Source organism: Andrena cerasifolii, chromosome 6 (genome assembly GCF_050908995.1).
Source record: "Andrena cerasifolii isolate SP2316 chromosome 6, iyAndCera1_principal, whole genome shotgun sequence".
Lineage (NCBI taxonomy): Eukaryota > Metazoa > Arthropoda > Insecta > Hymenoptera > Andrenidae > Andrena > Andrena cerasifolii.
In genome coordinates this window covers 9,880,482-9,902,040 of record NC_135123.1, presented here as the reverse complement: position 1 = coordinate 9,902,040, position 21,559 = coordinate 9,880,482, and the positions used below count along the sequence as shown (strand labels likewise).

The 21,559-nt window shown below is 46.2% G+C and overlaps 2 protein-coding genes across 2 annotated transcripts in view; both read right to left on the bottom strand.

The window, feature by feature from the left end:
- Nucleotides 1–21,559, bottom strand: part of LOC143370453 (dehydrogenase/reductase SDR family member 7) — a 109,741-nt gene that overhangs the window by 14,924 nt on the left and 73,258 nt on the right. The gene's annotated exons all lie outside the window — the stretch shown is intronic.
- Nucleotides 17,105–21,379, bottom strand: LOC143370345 (glutathione-specific gamma-glutamylcyclotransferase 1). Its single transcript, XM_076815344.1, has 4 exons — nt 20,245–21,379; nt 18,489–18,524; nt 18,007–18,269; nt 17,105–17,931 (listed from the first exon to the last, which is right to left on the bottom strand). The coding sequence occupies exons 1-4, from the start codon at nt 20,410–20,412 to the stop codon at nt 17,646–17,648; spliced, it is 753 nt and encodes a 250-aa protein (XP_076671459.1). The 5' UTR covers nt 20,413–21,379; the 3' UTR covers nt 17,105–17,645.

Genomic DNA, 21,559 nt, shown 5'->3' with positions numbered 1-21,559 from the left:
AATGTATCTTGCAAGTATTTCTGAACGCAGGTACAGTGACTCGCATTAATATTCGGACACTTTTTAAAATCGCATAACTTTTTTAGAATTGGCCCAAACGACTTGAGGTTTTTTTGAGAAGCTAGAAGGATTAGTTTGCTAAATGACGTATTTGGTCGTTTTGAAAAACAATTTGGTTGGAATAGCGAAAGGAATAGTAAAGGTCGATTTTTAAACTTTTTTTTGTGAGCTTGTAATGAAAATTAAAAAAAAAACATTTGTAGATCGCAGCAAGTTGTATACGTGCCTAAAATTTCATCGAAATCGGTTAACGTTGCTCCGAGCTACAAACGTTTAAAGATCGCAGAATAAGGTCGAAAATTGCTGATTTCGGGAATTTTCGCGATTCTCGACTTTATTCTGCGATCTATCTATCACTACCCTGGCGCGCGCGGGAGACTCCCTTCTGGAGGCGTCGAGGTGCCTTTTCAAGATGTTTCCACGTTAAAAAAAATTTATAAATTAATTTTTTTATAAATATTTTTTTTAACTTAGCGAAATCATCAAAAGCACCCCGACTCCTTCAGAGGGGAATCCCCCGGGGGCACCATGGCAGTGTGGGATTTTTACCCATTAAAACCCCACGACCACTATGCAATTTTTAATAATTTCCATGTAAATATTATTTTCGACATAAATCCATCGTGCCAAGGCTCACCAAATTCAGTGTCTACCACATGGTGTCCTCCCCTTCTAAGTCGAAAATATCGAAACGGCGGTTCATCCAGAAATCTCATTAGTTACCAGGTCATTAGCCCCTATTATCTACGGTGTTACAAATTAAATAGCGTTAGTATTTTATTAGATACTTCGGTATTCCAAATTACCAACAGTATTCCAAATATGCTGCACTTTATTCTCTAAACTATTGTTATTTAAAACACCATTTTCTTATATTTCAATGAAATACTCATTTCTCAATAGCATTTGTATGAATTAGTATTAAAAAATATACATATTTGAAACACTATTTCATTATGTAACTACTACTTCAAAGAAAACTTTGCTTCTTAAATCCTGTCTGACTCGAACAAATAAATATATTTATTTCTATTTATCTGTTCGAAAAATCTATTTACCCCAGCGCTGGCCAGGCGTCTGCTACGCGCAGCTCACCGGAGGCACGTAAAACTGCCGCCGATGAGGCGGAATTACGACTCCGTTGCGTTGCATGCGCTCGCCCACCTTGTAAAACGAGAAGAAAGACACCGACGCAGCGCCGGCATTCATCGGCTCCTACGAATTAATCCTGTTATAGAGGAAAGCCTCACCTTCCATATCGTCGTCGTCGTCGTCATCTGGCTCGTCACCGCCGTCGCGGATCCCACAGCCGCGAAGGCGAACCTTTACGTAACGCGTGCCGTAGGTTCCGTTTTGTTTATGTAATCAGATCCCCCCAGAAACGTCCCGGGCAACGGTTCGACAATTTTGCAACGGATGCATCGTGCATCTAGCGTCCTACGTATCCTACGCTTCCAGGCGAAGATGAGGACTCGGATAAACCCGGCCACCGAGAGGAGCCTTTTGTTCCCTGGAATTCGGGGAAGGTACCGCGGGCGCCGTCGTCTCTGGTTGTAACGAAGCGCATAGGAGCGAGCTGTCTGTCGCGATAACGCCAGATACGACAGAATCCGGGGGCTAACGGTAATGGCGAGGCTAAACCGCGACGGCGATCGTTACCGCAACCGTATTCGCGACCGCAGCCGCGATCAGGATAATTACTCTAATCGTGGTCACCTCCAAAGCGACCGCAGCTGCTTTCCAGCGTTTACTATTCCCTCGATACCTTACTCCCGCATATTTCAACGCGTTTGATAAGTAATCCTCGCGTTCTGAATATTTTTACCGCGCTTATACTTTATTACCGTGGATTGTGGTCCATTCTGTCGGTTGTTAGCTCGCTGTGTTTCCTTCTCTCTGGGACGACGCTAATTAGCGATCGCTGGCTGAAGGAGCGGAGACTTATGCATTTGGGATTCGGAGGTATGTGTAATATCTTGCTGCAACGAGCATTCGCGGCCTCGCGAATGCCAATCGTCGTCCCGCAGCAAACGCGCGTTCGTACCATAAAGAGAACGCATCCAGTCGATCGTCGAACGGCGTACAATCACCGTGCGACGTAAAAATCCTGGCGGCAGCTCGCGCTGTAACTACGTGCGATTACGCTTCATGGGATTTCCTCGAGATCCGATCTTCTCGGCTGATCATTCAGGGACAATCGACAGTTCCCCTTAATGCGCCGGCCGTCGAATCTATTCACCGACGCCTCGCTGCTGCGGCCGTCGATGCGTAAAGGCACGTCCTTCGGCGTTAATAACGGTCGTAATGGAATCGATTACAAAAATGCCTGCAGACCGACGTGGCACTGTTTTCTGCAATTCTATTCCTAGAGAAAATCGTCGTTCCCCGTATGCTCCCACAGTGTTCGTAACCTAGAGCCCGTCGCCCGCAGAACCTAGCTAATTAGCGAATTGTCCTCGACGTTCCTGCAGCCGCTATAGGGCGCATGAAAAGTGCTTCGTGAAATTCTTTTCGTAACGGGCCATCGAACTTGCAAGTTACGCTTGCAGCTCGTGGATACTTGTATGGGGGTGTTCGTTTCAAGAATTTTAGTTTTAATCCGTTAGCGTATTTAGATTTAAGTAGGTGTGAGTAGGCTTAGGGTTTTTAGCGTAATTAGATTTAAGTAGGATTAAGTAGTTGTATTTTTAGAGTAGGGGAGACCGGGGCAAAGTGAACCCCGGGGTAAAATGAGCTTCCTTAATTTATTCTTTAACAATAGAATATATTTAGAAATTTTGGTGACGTAATAAATGTATGTAATACGACAATGATAATTATGCACATTCAGGTATGGAAAAATGGAAATTCATTTAAACAATTAAAAATGAAGTTTTAGAGACTTCCAATTGGTTTTTTCTTTCAATTTAGCTTTTTGGATAAATGAGTCTTAAATGTGTTATTTTAACTCCATTTTTTTCTGCGTGTTTATGACAAGCTTATAAACATACATGTACACGCGTTTGAGAAAACATTAATCCTAACATTATTAAATAATTAATTTTCCACTGAGTACACATTCGGGGCAAAGTGACCGGGGTAAACTGAGCTGCAAAGAAAAGATGCGCGAGTGATATCTAAATTTATTTAGATATTATAAGCACGTATTTTATTAAAAATTGTGTATGTATTTGTTTTATTTATAATATGCCAGACTGTTCATGTAAACAAAGTTCCTTTAAAAACACATTTTCAGAAGAAAATGAGTTTAGGTTAGTAACACAAAGTTCAAAGTTACAAAGTACAAATTATTAACATTAAGCTTGTACTAATGAAATATCCGCGATGAAATCGCGACAGTTTACTATCTAGTTATTTATTTAGTTATTTAGTTTACCATACGTAGCGCAGCGAAAATCTATCGCGTTGGTCCGAGCAAACCGTAATAGTTAACTGCCGCTTGGTTTGGCTGAGCCTTTATTATTATCAACAAGATATAACCCAGCTGATACAATATTGCAAGCGTAAGAACCACCTTTATAGCGACCCTGCTAATTTATTTCAACATAGCCGACCGAGAGGAAAACGTCCAAGGAAAGCGTGGCTCGACGTGTGTGTTCCCGCAGCCAACCCTTCCAGCTTTGCGTTTCTCGTCACGCGGCGGGCTTGGCGGAAGAGAGACAAAAGGAAGATGAAAATGAGGGAAACACAGGAAATAAGTGGAACAAGGGGATCCGGCGGCGGGCGCGACAAAAGGACTGATGTATGTAGACAAGCAGATAAGTCGGGGGAATAGTAAAAAGAGGATGAATGGCGGTGGGGGTCTAATGCCGGCGGTGAGCGCGGCGGGACAGAAGGACAAAGAGGGAAAAGGAAGCTGAAAGCGCAGGTACAAAGAACGACGGATACAAATTATCTACAGAGAAAAACGGCGGCCCCGTTTTTCAGAGCGACGGCAAGGTCCGCGGGACAGGAGAGAGGTTTAGCAAGGCGAGGTATGATTAAGGGAAATCGATGGGCCGCGGGTTTGGAGGTTCAAAGGCTGGCGAAACATTCGCTCGTAATAGCTGCTGGCCGAAGGAAGAAGCCACGCGAAACCCGCTTACAATGTAAGGATCCGCGGGGATCAGCTTTCCACGATCAAGATTCAAGCCGCTGCCGCGGGATTGATGCCAGTACCGTGGGGTTAATGTATCCCGACCGTCACAATGGCACATAAACGTCACATCGAACGGTCCCCTAGACGCTGACGTAAAGGCCCCCGGCCCCCCTGGGACAAAGTAATCCCGGTGGGTTGGCCAGCTCGAAACAGAAGAACTCACCTGACTGACTTCGTGACCCCTAAGCCCACGGAGAGAGCAGACCCGGATTTCCCATTAGGCTAATCATTGGGCCGCGGGTGCACGATCCCGCAACCATATACCTAATCTTCGTGAATGCGCCGATTAAGGCGAAATTACCAGCCCTTTTTGCCCCGCCGTTCTCGAAACTGGCTCGCTGCCGTTTTGCATCCGATTTTCGCCGTGCCTCGCGCTCAGCTCGCCTCCCACCTATCCTAATCCGTTGCTCGTTTTCGCGAGCCCCGCCGCGTAGGAAACGAGGGGGACACGCGAGGCAGGGTTAATCGAAGGTCGAGCACACGTTATTGCGAGCCTCGCTTTAATTGAGAAATTAATTTCTATAGCGTCACACATGCTCCGTGTAGTTTCTTCCAACTGGGTTTAAATGGAACTCGGTCCCTGGAGGGCGGAGTGTATTCGAGATTCTCGGTATCAGGCCTGTCGTGATGCAAAACGGGGGAACAGCAGTCGGGATCAGGAACAGAGACGGCCAGCCGCTTCTAATGTAATAATCGTCGATGCGTGAGCTGGCCCAGAGGTGTTTTTATTTTCTCTCGGCTTTTATGCCGCGCTCGGTCCATCCTCGGTCTCAGTTTAAACGCCGGAAGCGGGAGCAACGCGCTGGGACTGTAATAGCTCGTCGGAAGAGGTCGCCCAAGGCTCCGTCGAATCCTCCACGTCCTAGGTCAAGGTTCTAATAAATCACCGCGCAAGTCCCTTCGGCGGTCCTTCCACCGTTTTCCCATCGACTCGGCGATTACCGACCGCTATACGCGCACCCCGCTTCTGTCCAACCGCCGACCATCATCCAGAATTCTCGACCCTGTCCCCCGGACCTTGGACAAGCCCGGAAACCCCGCCAGATGGCTGACGCCGGAGTCGGGATCCAGCGCGAGGATTGTAAAAATGATTCTATAGGTGGCATAGCTGAAGTTCGCGCATTTCCGCGTGTCCGGGCAGCCATGGGATAAGGTACAGCTCACGTGACTGGGCTAGGACAAGGATGACGTGGTCACGGGTCAGCCAGAGGTCACTCGAAGCTCCTCGGCGAGTCTACTAGTCTCTGGTAGTCGGCTGACTATTGGCAAATCGCGACTCTAAGGAGCCAGCGGTGCTTTCATCCCGCTGGCCAAGGCTCGCTGAAGAGGAAGAGGAGTCGTCGCCGCCAGGAGGAGAGGCGAACAACTTTCACGCGACGTCCAGCTTCCTCCTATCGGAATGCATCCGACGGCGAACGGTTCTCCCTTCTGGCCAGGGAAACGAGTCCCCCCCTGGCTGTTTTAATTGCAAATTTCTACTGCCCCCTCGGCTCCTTTGCGAATCGTTCGACGGAGCTGGCCGAACGTTACCATTAGCGCTCTATGATCCAACGTGACTTCCAAGGGAACTCGACTCGCAACGCCACGGGACCGTTTACTTGTCGTCGATTTACCGCGAGGCGCTTCTACGTGGACGTGGGATTTTTTTTTTGAGGGAGCACGAAGGAAATTGGTATTTTATAGTATTGTAATTTCTTAGGTGTGTTTTCTGTAATTAGCTTAATTAAATTGATGTTTCGATGGTATCGTTTATATTTAAGATGGCGAGGTTTCCATGAGTCTCCGTTCATTTAAGAGGGTATGAAATTACCTGGGAGTGATTCAGTCACTGTAGGGTTTTATACTTTATCTCGATAGTGCCCGCGGAAATGCAGAAAAGTTTCTGACGCTACCAGATAGGTATGCCTGGAATTTTACGGCTGTTTAGAACCGATGCTGGACTTTTGTAGGGATCCACGCGTAAGGATAAACGTAATTAATGCGTAATTGAATATTTCAAGGTCCTGTGCATCCTTCCTTTTAGTAGCTTTAATGCTGAGGTTTGCGAGAATTTGCGGGAGGCGAGGGATGGCTTTCAAATTTCGCGAAAGAATATTCTACTCGCGGCGAAGCTTGGGAAATAGTTTGGAAATGTAGGGTGGGGCTGTTTGGGCAGAGGGGCTAAGATCAGCTTTCTTAATTTATTCTTTAACAATATAATATATTTACAAATTTTTGTGACGTAATAAATGTGCGTAATACCACAATGATAATTACGCGCATTCAGATATGGAAAAATGGAAATTCATTTAAAATATTCCCGGGTAACATAATCACTTAACCCGGCGCACCCCATATTGCAACACAGGTTGTCGCTACCGGGTGAAAAATACCCAAAATTGAAACGTAAAAAATCACGGTTTCAGAATATATTTTTTAACTTTGTAAGTTTTACGTTAAAGTACAGTGTTTTAAGAATCAAAGAAAATTTATGAAATACCTTATAATCCATATTAAAGTTCTTTAAAAAATTCTAACAAAAACTGAAACAGTCCTCATATTTTCGCAACTAGCGCCTCCGTGGTAAATTTTACCCAGTAGCGCCTCCCGCCGAGTTAAGGGAGAATATTCATTCCACGCTTGTAGCCGTGGTCATCTCTCGAAACCGTAACTTCTACATATCTTCCCATGCAGCCTTCGCAGCTGACACCTCGAGTCTTCCTATCCTCCAGGCTGCGGAGGTCCATGCTCCGTCATTTGTCCCGAGTATACCATCCGAGTTAGCGAAGTTATCTCCACCGCAGCCTCGCCTAATGGCAACGAGAACGATTTCCAATAATTACCACGAATAGTAGATCGCTGTGAAAAAAAAATTCGAATTCGTGTTCGCGATGAGCAGAGAGTAGAAATGGTTATCGGGGACGTAAATATTGGAAACCGTATCGCGAGAGTCAATAGACTGTCGTTAAAGCGCACCGAGCATTCGCGAAAATATTGCCCGTCGCGATCTCGGGGCGAGGCGAGCCCGATCGCCCTGCACGTCCCCGTAGAATTTATTGTTTCTTTATCGGGCCGCTCGCGATCTACTCTGATAATTACGTAGCGTGTAAAACGATATTAAAGGGATAGCGTTTCACGAACGTAGCAGGTGATAAGTAGGTTGCTACCCCGTAAATTTATGTGAACCTCGTGAGGCACGTTCTTCCTCGTTATTAACGGGCACATACGCGAGCCAGCGAGCGCTCGCGCCCGCGGATGATCGATCTATCGATCGGTCCTCTGCCACGCTGCTCGTACCGCGGAACCATTCGAAATCGGGTCTCGCTCTCGTTTCTTTCCGCCGATGTTCCCGCGGTGCCGAGCGTTATCGATCTCCATGCCCAATTATATCGACACGGTTTCTCGATAGGTGAAACACGCGGCGCTTTTTCATCTCAGATCGAGCCGCTGTGTGTATCCGCTGGGAAACGTTTTCCCTTCTTTAGACTGCAATAGGATACGCGGGGGACACACGCGACGATAGAATTTCAATGAATCTGCGAACCTATGCGTAACTATATCTGCGAATGAAATTAAAGTGGGGGCATTCGACGAAAGGAACTTTATTTAAAAAGCCTCTTTATAGTCTTGGCGAAACAAACGTGTTTTTTGTTTGCTAAATGTAATTTTGGCGATTTCTTATACCCTCCCTCCCTCGGTATAATAATTCGTAAGCTTTTATATTCCAACAACCTTCCCCCTTCCTTAAGTAATATTCTTTGCATTGCATTTTTTCAGTTATTAAAATTCTTTTGAAGGTTTATACAGTTCATTTGATTACGCGCTTTCGTGTGTGCGATGAAGTATCGTTTTTGAGGCTGAACAAAAGAAACTGTTTTTAAAAAGCCTCTTTAATGATCCCTCTGTAGCGTCATACATATAATGCATATTTTTGACTAAGCAAACCAGTTTTCTAGAGCTTATTATGTTAATAAACTTCGCGCCAAAGAACAGGTCTCAGTTTCAATTTGTTACTTTGTAATTAATTGCAACAGAAGTAGTACTCTTAAGGGAGAATTGCGCCTTGTTGGGCCGAAAAATAAGTAATTTTTTTGTGAATTTTTTGTACAAGAAGGGTTCGACAAATTAATTCGAGGTTTGGCAGGCTGTTCTATTGTATCTTGAACTATTGTTCTGATTTTTTGTGCGACAGTGAAAAAGAAGACATGGCAGATACAGAGAGAGCGTTGAAAAATAATCGGGTGGCCCTGGCGTTGACGAAAAGTACTGCAAGGATTATCCGAAACACAGAAAGGAAAAGAGATTCTTTAACTATATGAATGTGACTACGGGTGGTAGTAGATTTATTACAGTACCTGCTACCGTTCCTTTTTATTTAAAGAAGTTAAAGAAGGCAAAACCTTTCTCAGACTCAAATCAGGGCGCTTCATCCTCTTCAAAAGGCTGCCATTTTAACACTTTTTTTTATTTTTCTTAATGCATCTACTACCACCCACAGCCACATTCATATAGTTTAAGAATCTCTTTTCCTTTTTGTGTGTTCGGATAATCCTTACAGTACTTTTCAACGCTCTCTCTGTATCTGCCATATTTTCTTTTTCACTGTCACACAAAAATTCAGAACAGTAGTTCAAGATACAATAGAACAGTCTGCCAAGCCTCAAATTAATTAGCCGAGCCGTTTTTGTACAAAAAATTCGCAAGGAATTATCTATTCTCTCAACCCAACAAGGCGCAATCGCCCTTAAGACGCTGCCTGACTCCCTCGCGTAACGTAATTTAAGGACGATCCCCACCGCCGAATTCCCTCTCCAAGCACCCCACATCGAAAATACACATCCTTGAATAAAACTGTTCCCTTATCCATATTCATGAAACGAACCGTTCTCCCGCTCCCCCTTCGCAACAATGTATAGCAACACACCGTTCGCAGAGTCACCCGGTGCATGGATATGACTAACCTTTCAGCAGTTCCAGCGCCCGTTAGCCGGTGTGTTCGCCGATCAATGGTGCCACCGAGTGCAGCACACGAATCGCAGAAACGGACGCGGAAAAATCACGGCGATTATTCCGAGGATTACGCGGGTCGTTGACTCCGCAGAGTCCTTCCGCTGAATATCACTGGGAGCGATAAAATAATTCGACTGCTAGTATCGCCGCAGCTCGGGGGAGGCGAGAGCATTCGTTACCGGCCGGCCGGGCGGCAGTAAAGCGCGCTCGCATAATCAGCGAGATTAATTTAAGGGACACGTTTTATTAAGCGCCTCCACGCGAGGGGCTGGCTTCCCGGAGGATCCTCCGAGGATACGCGCGACTGTGCGGCGATTCTTCTCCTACGGGAAATCGAACGGGTCCTGCGATCGGTCCATAGTAACCGATACGAATGCGGGGAGTAAGCCACGTTAATCGCACTTTATCCATGCACTCTCACGCGCGCCTCGACGGAAGCGGAAACGCAACACGGATTTATGATCCAGCGAGGGAAATGTTTCCCGTGCCTCGCGCCTAGATTCTCTTCATCCAGATCCGCGCAATAGCACAGTGGATTTGAAGTAAGGGGGTTTAGAACAGAATGTCCTATTTAACCCTTCGCTGCGTGTTTAAGTTTAACAGAGGATTCTTGGACGGATCTTAGGCGAATAAAAAAATTATTATCGGAAAATCTATACTTCTGAGGCTACTCCACCCCCGAATATTTAATTGAATAATATACTTCTACGCTGTTTTCTAGACAGAGAGAAGCTGATTCTATTAAGCGCGCTCTCCCGCAGCGTACGAATCGTGTCCATTACCCTTCGAAGACTAGAGGATACTTGGCGCAACGCTGAGACGCCAGTAACTCGGCAGCACGGACAAATGGAATAATGATTTTGTTCCTCGCGGTACCTGAAACTGTGCCCGTGTTACGCTAATATATGCCAATGCTCGTATACCAGGTGCGCCAGAAGTACAGAGTCGAATACATCTACCTACGGTGGTCAGAGATGGAGATTCCGAAACGATCAGGTATCCACAGAACCGTCTGATTGGATATCCCGAAGGCGCTTCTCACCTACGTTCCCCCCGGATTCCTCCGCTTCCCACTCTACGAAGACTAACAAGCCTCGTTTCCACTGGACCACCGTGTATAAACTTTTACCGTGCGCCGCCGTTAAAATGCACAATGGAATCGTTATCCTCGAGCCTATCGCGGGCTAAAACAAGATAAATCGTGCAATTTATTCACTCCTCGGAGCGAGCGTCGCGGACGAAACTCGCGGCTCGCGTAGGTGCATCATGCGAACCGCCTTTAACCGCGGATATTTCAATAGCCGACACACGACGACGAATGCGCGCGAGCGCGATCGTGGTGCCCACAGGCTTCGTTTGCCCCGGCACACAAACCTTTCTCTCTCTCTCTCTCTCTCTCTCTCTCTCTATCCCACCATCATCGTCATCATCGTGATCTGCGCGCATCCACTTCGCATCTCTGGAGCCACGGTGTGTATGCAACCGAGTGCAGTTAATTGATGCACCGCCGCGTAATGGCGCGGTTAAATGATGGACGAGGTGCACGGTGTCGCCGCGATAACCACGCTGACGCCGTAGTTTCCTATGAATTATCCCTTATCCTCCGATCCCGTAATCTTACATTTACTGTTAACGGGCTCGATGTCTTGCGAGTGATACGAGAGTATTTGAATTTTTTTGTCGAGCTCGGGGGTGGGTCTGACAAGTCTCGGGAGTCTATTCGCGAATTGGGATAGAAAAGCTCATCGTTAATTTTGCGCTACTCTATGCATAGATATTTATTGTTATAAAATTTCTTTACAAGGCCCCACGGTCCATAAAAAGCTGATCTTAAATTTTGCGGGGTTTTGTGCATAGATATTTAATTTTATAAAATTTATTTGAAAGGCTCACGATCCACGAAGAGATCATCTTGAATTTTTTGGAGCTCTATGAATACATATTTATTGTTATAAAGTTTCTTTAAAAGGCCCCGCGATCCACAAAAAGCACATCTTAAATTTTGTGGGGTTCTGTGCATAGATATTTAGTGTCATAAAATTTCTTTAAAAGGCTCACGATCCACAAAGAGATCATCTTAAATTTTTTGGAGCTCTGTGCATACATAGTTATTGTTATAAAATTTCTTTAAAAGGCCCCGCGATCCACAAAAAGCACATCTTAAATTTTGTGGGGTTCTGTGCATAGATATTTAGTGATATAAAATTTCTTTAAAAGGCTCACGGTCCCCGAAGAGATCATCTTAAATTTTGCGAAGCCCTATGCATAGATATTTATTATTATAAAATTTAGAAGTACAATATAAATGCGTTTTTTGGGATCCCACGATTTCAATGGTCGTAGACTTCCGTTAAAGGAACTTGGGGGTCAAGGAACGATATTCGAGAAGAAATAGAAAAGTAACTTAAGAATTAAAAAAGTAACCTTGTACTTCCTATACCAACCAAATTACCAACGCTTGTGCTGAATTTCTAACAAAAGCTGCAAGCGGACGTGTCTCCCGTCTCCTCTTCTCGCTCGCAAGCGTGGCTGTTACACAAGCCGGGGGCATCCACTCAGGCTGCATTCATAAGCGACGACCCAGTAAAACTAATAAATCCCCTGAATACGTTTAATTAACGCGGCGCAATAACGCGGCTGAGCGGCCAACGACGAGCGAGCTTAATGACTCTAATGAGACAGCTTCAGCCGCATTCATCCAATTTCCTATACACACCTGCGCGGTGTCAAGGCGCGTTACATTTTCCACGGCACCACCTTCTCCTCTCCCCTCGATTAAATCGATCACCGATCGCAGAAGAATCTCTCCGCTCCCGCCGAGGTAATCCGCTGCGCAGACTTTTTCCTCGATCCAGCGATTATAGCGGAGCAAGTAGAACGCTCTGCACTTTCAATTTCACCGGGAGCCATTCGAAGAAGCTTCCTAAGCCCGGGCAAGACTGTAACGCGCGTCACGCGCGCTGATGATGGCCGTTCTGAAAAAGAGACGCGCGGGAGACACGCGACATGCAGGAAGCAGGTACCGTCCGCGGGTGAAAGTTTTTTTTTTTTCCTTACACAGGAACAAAGAGAAACTACATAATGGCAAGATCTTCGATCAGCATCTGCTGGCCTGCCGCCACTAAATTACGCGACGAGGCTGGAGAAACTTCTTTAAAGAAGAGTGGACGATTCCTTGATGCAGGAGGGCACCGGTGGAATGATTACGTGCACGGGAATGATGAAGTAGCTGCGTTAAATTATCCAGGATCACGAAGCTTCCGTGTAAATATATGAGGCATTCACAGAGCAAAACTGGACTAACCCATATTTTTTTTGTGAAATTTAGTTAGTAGCCAGTAATGTATTCCAATGGACTGTACTAATCATATAAAATAGGAAAGATTAGTTATCTTTCAATGTGGGTTAGTCGGCATTTGGGAACGGCCTATGATGCGAACGGCGCACAGGTGGCACCCCGTTAGTTTAAGTATTTGTATAGTTCAAGAGAGAGTAATATTGGAGAGTCGACTTTGGGGGAATTGGTAACGCGCCTGCCCAGTAACGCAGAGGACCCCCGCAGATCTTGGGTTCGAGTCCCACCGCCCGAGGTTCGCTTTTTTCCTACAATTCAACCTCTGCTTTTATAATTTCAGAAGCCTGTGCATCAATGTTACATCTCGCCCCGAGACCATCGCCTTCGCAATCGACGATTTCAGAAGAAAACTCACAATGAAAAAAAAAAAGAATACTACTCCCTCACTCGGGTTCAAAGGATAGAGGACTGACCCACAATCTCCACGAAAAACCAACCACCACACACACTCTCCGCAGTCTCGTTGAGCGAATCATTAGCGAAATTAGACGAAGCTCACGCGTTACCCGGCCCGAACAATGGGACGTTCTCACCGTGCCCCCTGTGATGATATTCCCTCTAATTAACTGTCGGGAGTCCCTTCAGAAATCGCGCCACACATCGTATCACGGATCGGCTAAGCGTGTACCCTTGACCGTATTCTAGTTCTGTGCCCTGGAGTACGCGTTAGATGTGATTCCGCGTAATTAAGAGGCCTGCAGCGGTCGAGCGCGGCGTGTCAGAGGAGAAAAGGATCGCTGGCCGGGGCAAAACGGGCTTGAGTGACTGACTAAAAGGAGAGGCTGGCCTTATCGCCGGCTACCGACTGCCGGCTCTCACGGCTGGCAAAAAACGAGAGCCGGGACCCGACAATACCGATGAATAATTGATTTCCAGTTTCGCTCTTTCGCGGATTGCGCAACGTCCGAGTGAGCATAATTTAATTACTTATGGATAATCGACGTGCAGCCGTGGTCCGCGGCGCCCCGGACCGTTCCAGGGAACCGCTTTCACCACCCGTTCGTGGGATTTTTGCTGTGGCGAGTGCCTTCCTTCCGTCTTCATTAATCGATTATGCGCTTTCTTCCTGCGAGGGACATCTTCCTCCTCCTCTTATTTCGCACGGCTGCTCGACAACGGGCAATTGATTCATCCTGGTAATTCTCTCCCCGTAACGTATACCTTTTTCGGTTAATTAATATGACACCAGGAGTTAATGGGAACGAAAGGAACTCTGAGCAAAAAGTATGCGCACTTAATGCCTTAATTAACGGGTTTGAGATGTTCCCTGGACGTCTATCGAAAGAAGAAACGTCACTAGCGATAAACATTGAGTAGCTTTAGTAATCAAAGAATTCTCAAAATTCGATTGCTTTCCAGTGGTGCAACCAGAAGAAGATCCAAGAGACCTGGCAGCCCCAAAGAAAAAGGAAAAAGGACTTAATGTAACCACGACTGAGGTGATTCAAGAGCTTTGTAAAAGGAAAACTCGATTCTATTCTCTAAATAATTTTTTATAATCGCCCAATGAATTTTACTGTATTTACATTGAAAGTATTTTTATCCGTTCGGCTCGGATGTCCCACGATTAAATATTAAATCCCGAGTGCGCCACTGTGCGTAGATATTACTTACGCGTTGGTCCATTACGAAAATCGCTGTTTGTGCATCGAGAATTGCGCTCGGACGAATAAGTCGCGGCGAGGTATATTTTCTTTCTACCCAGAAGTACTTGACACAATAACGTGACGGAAATCGCCAGCGCGACGGCAAAACACGTCGCGCTTGTACGCCCGTTAAATCGGCCCACGGTCTCGCCACTTTTTCCCGCCTTTTTCTCGCTGGCGAGGTTTCAGAAAAAAACGCGGGAAAACGTGCGGCATTATGCATTTCCTCGCGCAGGAAATCCATCGGCCATGAACGACCGAGGGAATATCATCGATGTTAAAGTCACTCGAATCTTACGTAACACTTGCGCCGTGCAACTTTGAGGGCACGGCTCCCAGGCCGGCATTCTCATCCGGCGCGAAGTTCCCGGAAACTTTTCAAGGAGTTACGCCCGGGGTCTGCGCACTTTCGAAATATTTCGCGCGGAAAAGCGCGGCGCACAATGGCCGAGATCGATGCTCGGCCGCTAATATCTGTCGCGCACGGCAGAGTCGCGCGGAGAGGGGGAAGATATACGCGTTTAATAACCGTGACGAGGAGTATAACCGTATTCGACTTTTCCGCACGAAAGCAAGCCCGTGGAAACCACCTCCGCGAGCGGAAATATATTTTCGTCGTGGTCGTTTCTCGGACGATCATTCCATCCGCGCTTACGCAACGCCGGCCAGTGGTAATCTCGACGCTGCACGGAACGATCGACTTGCAAATCAATTTCGCGATAGGTAGACTGCAATTATGCGAAGTGGAACTAAATCGATAAATCTATTCGCGCACCCTTTCCTTCTAATGGAATAGTCGCGTGCAGGGCCGAATTAAGACCTCTAGAAGCCCTGAGCCACTTCGAGGATCTTTGAGGCCCCCTTGTACGATTTCTTAAGCATTTCGGATAATTTCACCGAAAAGTGTTTCTGACGAAAGTTAGATTTTAAAATTCAGAAAATCTCTACGATGCCCTCCTTTCTTCCGATATTTTTCATCGTCTACTATCGCTTGTCTTCCAACCCACGATTGGAGATTTTACGAGACGCCACCCAGACTCTAAGTACGCGCGAAAGAATGACTCGCAGGTTGCCTTTTCGAACGTCCTGTCCGCGAGGTGTATTAATGGAATTACAGGACGACACATACACGGCGGACGTGTGCACGCACACATGCACCGAGGAGTAACGTTATCCTCGGGATACCTGGCTGGCTTTATCGCCGCGATGCGTGACGAACGTTCGTTTACGTACGTTCCGTAAGGAGCCCGGCGAGTCCTCTTCCTCTCCCTGTGTTCCCTGCGCCGTGTCGCCCGCCGGCCGGGGAATCGAACCAAGCAAAAATCCCGGCGCTACGTATCGCGCTCCCCCGGACAAAGAGACCGCGGAACAAGGGGCGACGAATTCTGCCGGCGATAAATTCGCCGGAATCCCGCGAGAAGTTAATAACACGCACGCGGGAGCCAACTCGAGCGTGCACCCGTGCACGCTTCGTTTCGCTGAAATAATAACGAACATCTCCGTCACGGCTTAGCCAGGAATTCCGCGCACCTCTTTTCCATCGTATCTTCACCGAAAATTATGAAAATCCCCGGCGCGAGCTTGTTTTCCTTTTTCCGCGGGCTTTCGCGAACGAGCGCGATTAATCGCACGCGGCGCTCCTCTTAATCGCTTCGCTCGTAGACAGAGTCTTTGTGAAGCATGGTCCGAGTCGCGGCGGTATTAGTTTCCGAGAGCAATGGTATCGAAGGATTTGTGCCATTTGGCAATGTTCTACAGGGGAGTTGTATTTAATTTGCATGGGCATGCTTGTATCGGTCTGCAGGTAAGTTGTTTGTAAATATGGGCGTTCAGTTGCCTTGGGTAACTTTTGGAAAGCATGTATGTTTACAGAATTGGCTTCCTGTAGCGAGGAAAGGAAGTTCTCGTTCTTTGCTCTTGGATTTTCTCGGAGTAACTGCTTTACCTACTGGCACGCGATAAAAAAGGGATTTGCATTCTTGCGACTGTTATCGACGGTCGATAAAATCAAACACTGACTTATCTTTTGCGTTCTTCGCGCGGTGTATAGATTTCTACTTTATCTTCTGAGGTACAAAACCGCAAACGATGTATAGGATAGACCTTTCACCTTATGGATGTTCGCGTCGCCACCCAAACTGTATTAACGACCCATAATTTGAGGTCTGAATGTAGTGGCATCTGCTCATGAACAGCGTCCAACTCAGTAACTACTCTGAAAGGTGTGTGCGTACTTGTATACTATAATTGTGATTTTGCATGATTTATTTCATTTCGTCGATTTCTTCGATCGTTTTGAACCCTGTACGTCCTTGGCGAGGTATCCCACGTTACTTCCTCAAATAATGTTGTTGTTTATATAAATTTCTATGTTAAATAAATTTGTTTTGCGTTAAGTAAACCCGTGTAGGACAGCAAGGTTAAAATGCGTATGTGCTCTTGTTTCGTTGTGATCCTATAAAACGATGTTTAAATTGTTACTCTAATAGAATCATTTGTAAATCACGGGTTTCGAATGGCCTAGTTTTACCCGTGGTGAATTCTAATTCCTACCACGCGTAGCGTTACAATCTGTTTCGAGACTTCGCCGGTAACGTAGCACGTGACACGAAAATGGTAAAGGGGCTCGCGATCCCCCCGAGCGTGTAACACAAAATTACATTGCGTGATAGGTCTATCCTATACCTGGTTTGTGGCTATATTTTTGCAACCTAAGCTATCTATAAATAACTACGCAGTCGTTTTCAATGCCAAAATTGTTTGTTTACATGCATGCTAGCGACGCGTAGCGGTGACAGGCGTAAACAATGTGGGAAGAACCTGCTTTGCTCGCGATAGTATTCAGGCGACACTCTGGCTGGTGCCAAGACTAGGTACGAAGTTGAAGTTCTGGAGCATGAAATATGCAACGCGACGCATAGTATAAAAATTACAATCGATTTAATGTTGTCGCAGACAAAACAGTGTACTTAAATAACTTACTCCGCATAAATTATGTTTCTCGCATCAGAGTATAAAATTTTCTAACATCCTCAGTTAACTTACAGCCTAGGGAATCGTAGGAACAAGCTTTTGTGCTATTACTTTCGGCAGGTTCGTTTCAAGGCACGGTCCTACTCCAACACATGTTATCGTGAACAGTGTCCTGCACTTTACAAGATAAAAGCACCATGCCCATAGATACATTTAATTCAGTCAATAATAAGCTGCCGGAATATCGCTTCGCAATTCTTAAAATAGAATTTGTACGCTAGCTTAATCGCCCGAGAACGCGCTGTCTATCATTTATTCCGCCGTTCTCAGGCCACAGGAACACTTACATATAAATATTCGCGAATGTCAATTAAAATATTCCCTATAATCTCTCCTACTATAGTTATAAGCTTCCCCAGCCTCGTCGATCCTCAATCGTTCTATCAAATTTCTAAATATCCGACAAGCATCGACGTTACCGGCGTCACTTGATTTTCAGGCGGCGGGAAGCCCTGTCAGGTACTCTTATGATAAATTGGAACGTATTTTTCCTGCGACTGTTGGGAACATCGTCGTCGTTCAAGTCGTCGTGGTCACCCACGTTCGCATCGTCATCGTCGTCGTCGACGTCAATGACGAAGTCGCGGTCGCCCATCAACGTCCTCAGACATATATTCTCTTGTTTGATCCGCGAGCGCACCAGCAGCTCCAGCGCGAAAAGATGTTCGTCCTGAGCTTCCGGGAGATAACGATGCATGAATTCCGCTAGCCTGCGAGCAAAATCTAACTGTTATAATACCGCCATCTTTGCTCCCGTCTGTCAGGGATCTCCTTTATCTACGAACCGTAACAGATACTCGGCGTTGTGACCACTGGGGCCCGAGCACTCGAAGATTTGGCTAGCGATACTGTGCAGCGGCGCCTCGCCCATCCAGTGCTCGTTCTGATTCGTGGCGATGTAAATGATCGCAGGGACACTCTTATCCCCACCTCGGCTATAAAACGTCGAGACGGTTGTCACGTATCCCCCTAGAGTGCACTCGCGATTCTCCAAATACGGTAGCGCCGTCCTGTCATGCACTTGAAATGCTCGTCCGTAAGCGATGCCCTGTTGACAAAGAGAACCACTTTGTTCTAACGTACCGTGACTGTAACGGCTCCACGTTACGAAATACTTTTCATCTTTCGTGGCTGCGTATATAAGAGAACAATGCGCTCTATACGTAGCAAGAGAATGTGAGAAGGATCGGCGGCAGGGGAATCGCGGAGGTCGATGGCGCGCCAGCGTTCGAAATCGCAGATTAACGGCTCGGCCGTTCATAATTACCTCTTTCTCTTCGATCAGCGTCGCCACGCATCCTGGCTGCAACAAACGGAAACAGGATCATCGTAGACGATCGATAGGTGGTTCTAACGGGGAATCAAGGAAACAATGGCTGGGGGGGATTTGCTGACAACGGCAATGACGCAAATGCGGTAACACGAACACAGAGGACAAAATCGTGTCTGAAAGATATCGGTTTCTACGGGTTCTAACTGGTTTCGCGTTAATCGGGGAGTAACTGTAATACGAAACTAAGAGAAATCATGCTCGTTTAATGAAACTCCTATGTGTGGTGCAGAGTACTCGGGGAAAGACGATAAACTCAGATTTCTTCTAGCTTCGACTGTATCACGTTGGTGCGGGGCTGAAGAACTCGTAGAAAATAAGATTAGATTATTCGGTACACGTAACTTGGGACAGTAATTTCTATTTTTCTGGCAGCGTTGTAACGGTCAGAGAAATTGGAACGGTAAAGTAATTAGGTGAAATTGTATTCAGCTTTTATGACTCTCAATAGGAGCATCCGCGAGTACTTATTGGCTTGTAGACACGCACGGATTGTTTCCGAAGCCTTCCCCATTAGGTAGCGAATCGAAATTACTCTTCGTTTGTGTTTATGGACCCAGGGCCTGATCTAGGGGGGGGGGGCAAGCAGGGCAACTGCGCGGAGTAAATTAACTTTTTTATAAAACAAAAAGCTTTTGTTATTCAATAGCTACAAAAAAATACACTCACTGTGAAAACTGATATTTTACAATAATTATTGATAATTAAATATAAAGGATTTAGTTTATACGTCACTCGTGGGAACAGGGCTTTAAGACTGTACTATATATACACATATCCGAAGGACATAGAATAATTGTGCGGGTGGCGCAATAAATACTAGTAATTAAATATAAAGCGCGGCAAATATGATTTTTGCCCGGAGCGGCGGAAGAGCTAGATCGGGCCCTGTGTGGATCATTATCCCGAATACAGCACGTCCGATTCTGCCCAGCCGTCCCTGAACCAGAAACACATTTTTTCCAAACAAGATCGTCAACCTCGAATGTTTATGGGGTAAAAAAAAGTTCCCCTTGAAAGTTCGCATCAGCTGCGAATTGATGTCTCGAAACACAACGTTAGTTTTCTTCAGGAGGGAAGGAATAAGAACGCGCGACGTCGCGGAGCTTCGAGAGACGCAGAACGACAACATTTGCGTCACAACACTCGCCCGTTAATTCGAAATGTCAAGCAAAAATGTATCCTTGTAGCGTGACGTGGACGTCTGCCAAAGTTTTCTAAAAGAATTCACGCGACGGGTTCATGAGCAAACAAACTGTGAATAAAAATAGAACTTCCGAGAAAAACAATGGGCTCTAATAGAGAATAATACGAAGCGCATCTAGACATAATAAATGTTTCGAAACAGCAGACTACGGTGCAACGTTTCAGCGGCACGTGTAAAATGACGCGCGTATTCATTAAGCGTCAAAAGTTTCTGCGACAACGGAGTTTACATAATTATCTAACATCATAGAAGTCGCTTGAACGAGTTCTTAAACGCCCGACACTTCGTTACGGTATCACATTTTTAACGAGAAGCAAATAGAAGTACAAAAGTATGAGTGTTGACGTAGATAGTAAATAAATATTTACTTCTCTGGCCTTATGTTTCCTCGACGGATTTCCCCGCGACGTGGAAAGAGAGACAAGGAACGATGAATAATGAAAGTTCGGACTTTAGCCATAATTAGAGCGATAGCTGACAACTTACTTTATCAACGGTGCCGCGATGAGTAACGTTGCCTTGCCAAAATCGCCTAGCGAAGCCCTTCACGTGTCCTACCAAGCTTCTTTTGTACTTAAAACCAGGGTGCCAGCACAACGAACCGTACCCAAACACCCAGAGGCCTTTGTCTTTGCTTGCATTTCTTTCTCCCATTTCAGGTTCACTCGGAAACCGAGGAAAAAGCTCGCAACGTTCCCTCTTTCAACTTTGCAATTCAAATCTTTTATTGAATTTCTTGTCTATATTTTTCCCCCTGCTTCTACGAGTATTTTCCTTCGATTTCAAAGCAATCTCGCGCAAACGATATACAGCTTTCTCAAGCCCCCGTAGCCACGCCAATGCGCGCTTCCAAAATATTTACCAACGTCCACAGAAGCATTCTTTCCATCAGCATTTGAACCGGGGAGATTTTAGTGGGCATGTAAGTTCCCTGTATGTAAATAACGACTAAGTTCCCGCGCCGAGAACTATATCATTGGCGAGGGAATAAGGAAAAATATAGCAGTCTTTCTTCCGTTATCTAAAGATGTTTGAATGTGGCATGGTCATTGATTTAACAGACGGGCAGCACGTGGCTCACTCCTCACTGATGCTTTCACCCCAGAGGCGATTCCGCTTTAAAGCTCGGTTATTAGCAAACTCGCTCCTTCCACATTCTAATTTCCCTTCCACCGCATGTCCCCTGTATGATTTTAAGGGTCCGTGAATCCCGATCCATGGAAAAAATGGATTCACCTTACCCACTGCCCCGACCGTGCCATTCCTCGAGCAACGAATTTTTTTACTGCTTTATGAATCTCGATCACAGTCGCCAGCTTTCCGTGCAAGTCAGTTGACCTTCCAGATGTTCTTAGAAATTTTGTCGGAGCTGTGCTTTCTACGGAGGGTGGTCGTTGAGCGAGTAATCCGATGTTCGAATTCTATGTTTCTCACTGAGGCCGGGGTCTTCGTGGATTGAATCGATCGATGGAATTTCTGTGGTAGTCGTTTCATTGGAATAGCTGCAGATTTAGATGCACCACGGGAATCGGGAAATTTTGAAGAAACCGGCGACATACGCGCACTGTACGGAAGCTTGACCGAGACTGCCGGTGTCGTCAGCCGTGCGACTGCATTCGCGAACAGAGATGGAATCAGGCTGAAGTAGGCTGTGGAATAGGGAAGCAGGGAAACTGCGTTGGGGCGAGAGAGAGAGAGAGTGAGAGAGAGGGAAGTGTCGTGGACGAGCGAAGTGGGAGAGAAACGGATGCGCGGCTGATGAAACACGAGGTGCGATGACGCGTGATCCCCGAACTTGATG